The 9,697-nt window shown below is 31.5% G+C and overlaps 1 protein-coding gene across 3 annotated transcripts; it reads right to left on the bottom strand.

Annotated features, from left to right (window-relative positions):
- Window positions 1–2,307: 2,307 nt before the first annotated feature.
- LOC107023714 (CBL-interacting protein kinase 2-like) lies at window positions 2,308–7,791 on the bottom strand. Of its 3 annotated transcripts, none has more exons than XR_001457231.2 (3): window positions 7,653–7,791; window positions 4,141–6,383; window positions 2,308–2,535 (listed from the first exon to the last, which is right to left on the bottom strand). XR_001457231.2 is itself a non-coding variant. In XM_015224495.2 (2 exons), the coding sequence occupies exon 2, from the start codon at window positions 6,011–6,013 to the stop codon at window positions 4,577–4,579; it is 1,437 nt and encodes a 478-aa protein (XP_015079981.1). In that variant the 5' UTR covers window positions 6,014–6,383; window positions 7,653–7,791; the 3' UTR covers window positions 3,872–4,576. The 3 variants fall into 3 exon arrangements, 1 of the variants encoding a protein (XP_015079981.1); XR_001457232.2 differs by lacking the exon at window positions 2,308–2,535 and having other exon boundaries at window positions 3,872–4,349; window positions 4,465–6,383; XM_015224495.2 differs by lacking the exon at window positions 2,308–2,535 and having other exon boundaries at window positions 3,872–6,383.
- Between the last annotated feature and the right edge of the window lie 1,906 nt (window positions 7,792–9,697).

Below are 9,697 nucleotides of genomic sequence, written 5' to 3'. Positions count from 1 at the left end.
TATATATATATAAATAAAGTTATTAGTTATTATAATTTGTAATATTTTTTAATATAATTTTCAAATAAATAATTTTTAGTTTATTTTAATAAAACTTCTATACTCAAATAAAGTAGAAGCGGTAAGTTTGAGGCTTGAAAATAGTATACAATTTTTAGTTAACTATAAATTATATGAATTTAAATTTAATTATTTCAATAATTATTGAAAATCAAATAGTTAGAAAACAATATTTATTATATCTTATCGAAGAAATGAGGATCGCACAAATAACTCATCATTAAAGCTTGTTTTGCTCTTGCTCTACCACTTGTTTCCTATATTAATGTTTGACTTGTATGGATATGCTCAATTACGAAATTTGGGATTCGACTCCTTTTCATTTTTATTTTGGTCATTTCAGTGGCGGATTTATCTTGATCGAAGGGGTGTCGAGCAATATCCATTCGTTGGAAAATTACGTTGTACATAGTGGTTAAATTTTAGTTTTATAAATATAAATACATAAATTAACACCTCTTGAAATAAGTTGAAGGTTTAGCCTATTGGTTAAGAGCTTACAAACACTATATGAGATCGTATGTTCAAGCTTATTAGCCTATTCATAATTTTTTTTATTTATAACCATTGACACTCGTTAATGATTTTTTTTTTTACTATAACCATTGACCTCCCTTAATGAGGATCCTGCGTCGTCCATTTTCTATAAGTTTTTATTTGGATGCACGATATATGTTATAGATTTAAATTGATAACTGACATTTAATAAATTAAAGATAAAACGTAATCATAATTAAGATAATAAATATATTATATATTTACTCCCCAAAATATTTGACAATTCGACATTTCTGGCCACTAATTTTTATTTCTTTTAATTTATTTTTTTTAAAATCAGCTTAGGACTCGTTTGTTTGCACTTAATAGAGGTCTGTATCTGAATCATTCAGATTTAGTCCATTAAGTTTGTTTATTTTATTTTTTAAAAAGCCTCTTAATGGGTCTGAAGAGGTATAAATGAATTGTAAAAGACTCTTAACAACATTCAGACTCATTTAATAAGTTATCAAATAATAAATCATCGCTTTTGTCTTTTATCTCATAACTAAAAACTTTCTTTCTCTCTTTTCTCAATCAAACACCATTTTTTCCCTCTTGAACTCGTAAGTTTTCATAAATCCTTTCAAGTTTTTATTATATTCATAATTTTCTCATATTGACTTGTCAAGAACACTGTTGGTGTATTGACGTTTATCAAGGTTTTTAAACATTTTTTTTTATCAAAAGCGATATATTTTGTTGAAATGAAATTTTATTAATTTAATATTAATTTCACATGCACATTCAGATATTGAAAACAAACAATATTAATTATTTACTGTTCAGATTTAGAGACCACATCTTAATATTCAGATGTGTATTCAGATAAAAACACCTGAATCTTAATGCAAATTTTAATATTTAGATGTGTATTCAAATTCAAATCTCTTAATCTTAATGGAAACAAACGAGGTCTTAATTAGGGAACTTTAAAGGCTTATAATATGTATCTTTAATTATTTGTATTATATTAAAATCAGGGAACTAAAGTACGATTTTTAAAACTAATTGAAGGCAAGTAAGAAAAGTTTTTATATATTTAGAAAGATATCATGTGCAACTAAAATTGGGGTTTTTAAAATATATTTAAAAATAAATATGTGAATGTAATTAATTATCTTAATCGTAATTAGTACTTTTCTAATTATCTTTAATTTATTAAATCTCGACAAATGATTTAAATTTGTGATTGTGTTTCTCATCCAAATAAGAACTGGAGGAAAATCAAGAGAAGCCAAATTCATAAATTTGAGAATTACTATTTTCTTTCTCAAAATTTATATGACTTAGTTTGACTTGACACGAAATTTAAGAAAAAAATAAAACCTTTAATTATCTATGATTCAAAATAAGTCGTAAATATTTATGTAGTTATAAATCATTTCATAAAAAAAACATTGTAAAATTAAATTATTTCTTTATATCGAAATTTGAGATCTAATATAGTACTTGTCCACTTTTTTTTAACTGTCCACAAGTAATTAACAAAAGAGAGAGTATCATTTATTGTATTCTTCTTTTACATGTTTTTTTTGAGAATATGATAAAAAAAAATATTTTTCTAATATTTGTTTACATCTTAAAATATATTTCTCTTCATTATAAAATGGGTGAAACTTTATTAAAATACCTCACTATTTTCATGTTTATTTTTGCAAATGCGTGCCCTGTATGGCTTATAATATGGTAAATTTACTGTAAAGAAAATTAATTTTAATAGCCGTCCATCTATGCGTTAAATTAAGGGAAAATTGTATATAATAACAAATTAATAATCTAAAATAAATGGAGTAGCTGGGATTTGATTTAATTGTGCTCCATATCGAACTCATTTGGTTGTACTAAGGGTGGTGAAGAAGGAGGAGCATGTTCAACTTCAACTAGGTCAAAAACTTCAAGTTCCTCTGCTATTGGGACAATGTTTGAACATGCATTCTGAATGTATAACAACAAATAAAATAATCTAAATGTTAATACAATTACATATGTATCAAAACACATTAAATAGTTAAGACATATGACAATGTATCACAAGACATAAATAACGATATTAAATAGACAAACTTGAAATAGTTTATTCTAACAGAAAAAATTGATTCAATTTTACCTCTTCAAAAGTGGTAGACATAAGCATTTCAAACTTTGCCTTATCAAACACAAAAATTGTCAGACGCCTCTCTCCCAAATATCTCGCTCGTCATTCTCCTCTAATCTCTCGCCCGCTTCCTCACTTTTTATACAAACACAAGTGTATAAAAATTGTTTCTAATTGTATAAAGTAGAGAAAATTGTATAAATATATATATATTTTTGTTCCCCTCTCTCCCCTCTTCCAGATCTCGCTCGCCACTCTCCCTAATCTCGCTCACCACCCTCGCCTTTCTCACTTATACAAACAGAAGCGAAATGTATAAATTGCGTTTCTGTTTGTATAAAGCGTGAGAAAATTGTATATACACATGCAAGTACATATATTTTCGTCCTATACACTTATAATTATACAATAAAAATACTCCCCTGCCCAGTTTCTTTTGTCTTTTCTCTCTTTCTCGTTTTATACAATTTTCAAATTGTATCTAATTTCTCTCTTTCTCGTTTTAAACAATTCAATTCAATTGTATATTCCTTGTCAAATCTCTTTTGTCTTCTCTCTTTCTAATTTTATACAAATTCAAATTGTATATAATCGTTCTATACAGTTATAATAATACAATTCGTTTTATACACTTCGTTTTTATACAGTTCTCTGTCCAAGTATCTTTCTCTTTCTTGTTTTATACACTTCGTTTTATACAATTTGCTTCAACTGTATATATATAGCGAATTATACAGTTTCTATGTTTGCTATGGAGTGCAATTATGCAAACTTTGCTATAGCATACAAATATGAATTTTTATTTGCTATATGTGAAAGTTGTCCTTAAATTAAATATATGTGTAATTCATATATAATCCATGTTGGACTGAAAAAAAGAAGTAAATTTACCTAACCATTTGTGTAAAAATGCAGAGTTGTTTATAATAGATTTTAAAATGGTACCCTGAAAATTGATACACTAGTTAGTACAATATTTTGGTCATGAATTAGCATTAGCACAATAGTTCAGTCTCAAAATATTTGTCACGTTTCATTTTTATATTAGGGTATGTTGTCTACATCACACACCTTGATTTGTGGCCCTTACTCAGACTCTACATGAACGCATGATACTTTATACACCAGACTGCCCTCGTAGGCATCTAGTATCCAAAATCTATTAGCTCGACTAAATCAGATTTACGCTGCATATTTTCCATTAAACACGAGATCGCTCCTTACAACGATTTTCTCTTCATGAAACACCAGTAGACTAAAGAGAAAATCAGAAGCAAGAGTATGTATCTATGAGAACAAAAATCACTTATACTTTAAGAGATATATTATACAAAACAACACCATGATTAGGAAGCCTCAACTACAAAATGAACATCTAGGCTACGCGATGAACAAACCGGGGATTCTAACAAGTGAACTCAAAATAAAATGCAAGAATGCCATACCTGAGATCTGATGAACATGCTAGTTAAAGCAACTTTTAAACCGGCTTTCCCTCCATATGTCTAGAGGATTCGACAGATACATAGATAAGACATCTTAACTTGGCCTCAACCGACAACTGAACAATCCAACTTTGAGAAATGCACATGTCCAGAAACCTCACCTAATCTCCACTGTGTCAGTTGAACACTCCAAGTTACGAAATGATCATCTAGACAACTCCAAAATTTATCGGTGTCAAACATCCATGAAACACAATAGAGAGGAGTTGAGGTTTCTCAATGTTGAGGCTAAGTTAAAGGTGTTTATGTATGTATTATGCCTACCTATTTGCCCAGTATGACTTCTCCGATGAAGGGGATTCAGTGGAATCCCTCACGTGCACCTAGCTCAGCCCCGGCATTTAGGACAAAATCTGAACAAGGAAGTGTGTGGTAATCAAGGTAACTGCTCTTGCTGTATCAGATGGTTTTGGAGTAGCAGTTGCTGCTGCTCTGGAGGTTGTTGCTGGTTATCTAAATGTTGTTCCTGCTGAAGTTGATTATTTGGTGTCTGCTCGTGAAGCTGGTCTTCCGACTGCTGAGGCAGCTGTTGATCTTCTTGCCAAGTCCAAACGATATCTTGAAGACCCGGTCTGAGGCATTCGTTCAATATCTGTTGATATTCCAATGTATCCCCGTTTGATTTTTTAACTTCCACCAAATGAAAAGCTTCAACGACCTCAAAGATCTCCACGTCAATGCTCAAAGTTCCCTTTTTTCCTTCTTTTGTTCCTTCGAACTTCAGTAGTCCTGCATCCCTTTTGCAAACTTTCAGCTTCAGATGTTTAGCAATATTTTCGAGCTTGGATATGATCACTGATGCAGTTTTCCGGGATGTGAATTTAGTTTCTTTCTTTAAACAAGGTTCCTCGAACAATCTGGATAAATCAAATTTAGCATAAAGGGTAATGATATCAAATGCATTCAACTTTGGAATCGAAGCCACTTCTTGCTTGTCCTCTTTATTTGCTGAAGCTAAATCCGTGCTTACGTCGTCTACTACTGTAGATTTAGAGGAAGTTGAAATTCCCCTCCGGAACCACGAACTTGCTCTAATTTTTGCAAGGGAAATTCTTGAACTTGGATTAGGATCCAACATTCTTGAAAGTAGACGTCGGGCTTCTGGTGGAAACCAACTCGGACATTTGTAATCAGCTTTCCCAATCTTCCTATACATCTCCATCAAATTTGAGTCTTGAAATGGAAGATAACCAGCCAACAAAACGTATAGGACAACCCCACACGACCAGATATCAGCCTTAGTCCCATCATAGCCTCTTCTGTTAATCACCTCTGGAGCAACATAAGCTGGAGTCCCACACGTCGTGTGGAGGAGTCCGTCTTGGTGCTTTGACTCAACTAGAGCACTTAAACCAAAATCTGAAATTTTTAAGTTTTCATCGTCATCTAACAGCAAGTTTTCAGGTTTCAAATCCCGGTGATAGACACCCCTACTATGGCAGAAATCTACAGCATTTATCAACTGCTGAAAATATTTCCGTGCTGCGTCCTCTTTCAGCCTTCCCTTAGCTACCTTGTTAAAGAGCTCACCTCCTTTACAATACTCCATGATAAAGTATATCTTGGTTTTTGTCGCCATGACCTCGTAAAGATGCACAATATTTGGATGTCTGACTAGTTTCATAACAGATATCTCCCGTTTGATCTGATTCATGAGCCCGACCCTGACAACTTTTTCCTTGTCTATGACTTTGATGGCAACACTCTGTCCGGTTTTGATATTCCTCGCATAGTAAACCTTAGCAAATGTACCTTGACCTAATAATCTGCCCACTTCATACCGCTCCATCAGTATGCTTCCTTTATTGGCCATTAAAAAAAATCTATCTATATATCTCTTTCTAGTACATACAAACTTAGATGCAAAACCTTATAAACTACAGCCACTCAACCATCCGCGCACAAATTATCGTTTATTAACACAACACACAATGTACAGCTACTCCATGGACTTTGCATCTTGGCGCAAGCAATGATGCTATGGTTGTTGCACCTAGGCTCAATATTCTCAAGAACGAAAATTGGCAACTCTACTAAGCCCAAAGCCTCGAGATGATCACTTTTAGAATTCGAGACACTCAAACACATTTTTCAGCATTCCTAGGATTATCTCTTCTCAATTACCACTAGAAAACACTGAAAAAGTGCGTAATCAAACAACTAAATGAACTTCCACCGCCTCCCTGGAAAAGATGAAATACGAGGAAACGATTTCAGTAGCCACAGAGTATTATGCTTCTAACTACAGAAATTAAAGATTTGAAAGGTAAAGAATTGCATATTGAGAAAAAATTGGTGTTATATGTATATTTACTCCGAATATGTTATACATATTTGTATTCAAACAAATCAATTTAAACAACAAGTAACAGAGAACATATATTGCAAGGAACCTATAAAGCAAGCTGCAATGGGGGAACTATATGGTTGATCAAACTTTATGTGAAATGTAAATTAACAAACTTTTGAATGGAAACTTTGGCACAACTACACGGAGTTGCTGCCGTGTGATCAGAAGGTTACGAAGTCAAAATATGGAAGTAACCTCTTGCAAAATGAAAGTATAATCGGTAGATCCCAAGCTACGCTTCCTATCAATGCACAAATCCCAAAGAAGGCTCGAGAAATAATGACACTTACTCGGGACTTCCTACTTCCAAGGAAACAAATGATAGTTCAACAACAACAACAACAACAACAACAAACACATTGAAATCCCACATAGGTGGGGTCTAGAAGCGTGGAGTGTACCTAAACCTTATCCTACCTCGTGGAGTTAGATATGTTATTTCTGAAAAACCCTCGGGCCTAAATATCGCATATTCGAGCATTAAGAAAAAGAACAAACACAAAACAAGTGATAGTACCTACTTCAAGAAGAACATGTTGTTTATAGAACATCAAAGTTAGTGTTTGTTATCTTAAACATTTAAATTACTCAAAAACTAAAAAGCCACAGCTAGTACATACAAATAAATCAATATAAACAAAAATCAGGCAGACACTCAATTAAATTATCCATAATAGCTGTAAAGGTCTCTTCTTTTCCTGAAAATAAGCTGTAAAGTTTCTTCACCAAAATCCCATCATGAATAAAAATCACACAAATCCTGCAATTGAGTACTTATTAATTTAAAGTAAAATATGTATCAATAAACCAAAAAAAAAATCATTTTTTCCCCAAAATTAAAGGTAGGCAAAGGGGAAATGAAAATTGAACCCCGTTCAGATATTCAACCAACTAAGCTACTCGTATCGTCAATCAAATCAACCCTTCTGTTGATCTGCAATTCAAACAGAAGGGTTGTATAATATCACATGAAAGGGCCAATCTTGAATCATATTATCTCAAAAAACCAACAAAACAAAGAAGACCCAAAATCAAGAATCATGAAAACAATACAAAAATGATATCTTTATGAAAAATATAACAAAAAAGATGAAATTTTTACCTATTAATACAGATTTTTAAACAAAATGGGAGAGAGAAGAAGCCCCTTGTAGCTGTAGAAAATAAAGTTTTTTTTTTCTTTTTTTGCTTACCTAATTTGAGAAAGACAATGGGAAAAACACAAGTGGCAACGTTGTATGTGATTTTAGGACGCTGTTAATACGGCAGGAGAGACATGTTCCTGTGTGAGATGGGCCCATCTCAACACCTTAATCAATTCGTTTATCTTACTTTCCTCTTTCGTTCGTGATTAATATCTAGGAAAAAAAATATATCCTTGAAATATCATAAATAATATGCAGATACCTTCCATCATACTTTTAGTAAATTGATGCCCCTATCACTAAAAAACTAGAGCATATATGTCATTCACTTAATAGAAGAGACACGTAGCACAATTTCATCCATCGATAAATGTCGCATTGGTGAATAAGATTATGACACATGTATGTCCATTAATATAAAAAGTATATATGTTATAGTCATTGGACGGCAGGGGCACCAATATCCCAAAAAATATAACGGAGAGCATTTACATATCATTTACGATAATTCAAATATATATTGATCCTTTTTCCCTAATATCTATTATAGTTTTTAAAATTATGAAATTAAATAATATATTGCTTTATTTCACATATATTTAATTTAAAATTATGAAATTTATGTAATATTTAAATAGATAAATAAATTAAAACGATCGAAATTATATATTTTGTCGATCATAACAGTAATTAGAAGTTACGAGAAAAAACTAGACAATGCCACGTTTTAACATGATATTTTTCTTTTCTTAGTATTTTATTTTTCTTTTTTTTGGGACTTACCATATGTTATTTACACGTTTACTCTATTTCACGTTTAATCCATGACCAAAAAGAAACGAACAAAAAAAATAATATATATTTAAAAAAATAGATATAAACGATGACAAAAAGAGATATAATTTTTTATATTGATATCCAATATTTATAGTGAAGCACAACTATTTAATCAATAATATTATTGATTGAATAAATAAAACATACATGAAAATTTATTTATTTTATCTATACAAAAAATGTGATATTTTAAAAAGATGAGGGTCGATGAACTGTTTAGCTCCATCCTAATTGGCTAGCTGACAAATATTAAATTGCTGACATATTTGTGTGGGACAAGCTTATCACAAAATTATGACAAATGTGATAGCTTTATGATACAAATTAATAATGTGATGTGATATATATATATATATATATATATATATACACACACACTTGCGACGGATGACAATGGGGCGGGACAGTTACAGGGTGGGACGGATTTAAGACTATGGGACGGGGTGGATATATGGTGGGATGAAGTGATTTTAGAAAAAATTAATATGGAACAGGACGGATTGCGAATCTGTATGATTTTATACATACATAGAAAAAAAAGGAAAAATTATATATTATAGCAAACTAATAACCTAAAATAAATGAAATAGCTAGGGTTTGATTTAATTGTGTTCCATAGCAAACGTTTGCAAAAAATTGCCAGACGCCTCTCTCCCAAATATCTCGCTCGTCACTCTCCTCCAATCTCTCGCTCACTTCCTCACTTTTTATACAAACACAAGTGTATAAAAATTGTTTCTAATTGTATAAAGCAGAGAAAATTGTATAAATACATATATTTTTGTTCCCCTCTCTCCCCTCTTCTAGATCTCGCTCGCCACTCTCCCAAATCTCGCTCGCCACCCTCGCCTTTCTCACTTATACAAACAGAAGCGAAATGTATAAATTGCGTTTCTGTTTGTATAAAGCGTGAGAAAATTTATATACACATGCAAGTACATATATTTTCGTCCTATACACTTATAATAATACAATTCGTTTTATACACTTCATTTTTATACAGTTCTTTGCCCAAGTGTCTTTCTCTTTCTTGTTTTATACATTTCGTTTTATACAATTTACTTTAACTGTATATGTATAGCGAATCATACAGTTTCTATGTTTGCTATGGAGCGCAATTATGCAAACTTTGCTATAGCATACAAATATGAATTTTTTATTTGCT

Source organism: Solanum pennellii, chromosome 6, assembly GCF_001406875.1.
Source record: "Solanum pennellii chromosome 6, SPENNV200".
NCBI classification, from domain to species: domain Eukaryota; kingdom Viridiplantae; phylum Streptophyta; class Magnoliopsida; order Solanales; family Solanaceae; genus Solanum; species Solanum pennellii.
The sequence above is the reverse complement of the archived record's forward strand: the minus strand, read 5'-3'. Positions and strand labels throughout refer to the sequence as shown.

Bases quoted from the DNA above. Each gene is read 5' to 3' on its own strand.
- LOC107023714 (XM_015224495.2), bottom strand. From the start codon at position 6,013: ATGGCCAATAAAGGAAGCATACTGATGGAGCGGTATGAAGTGGGCAGA.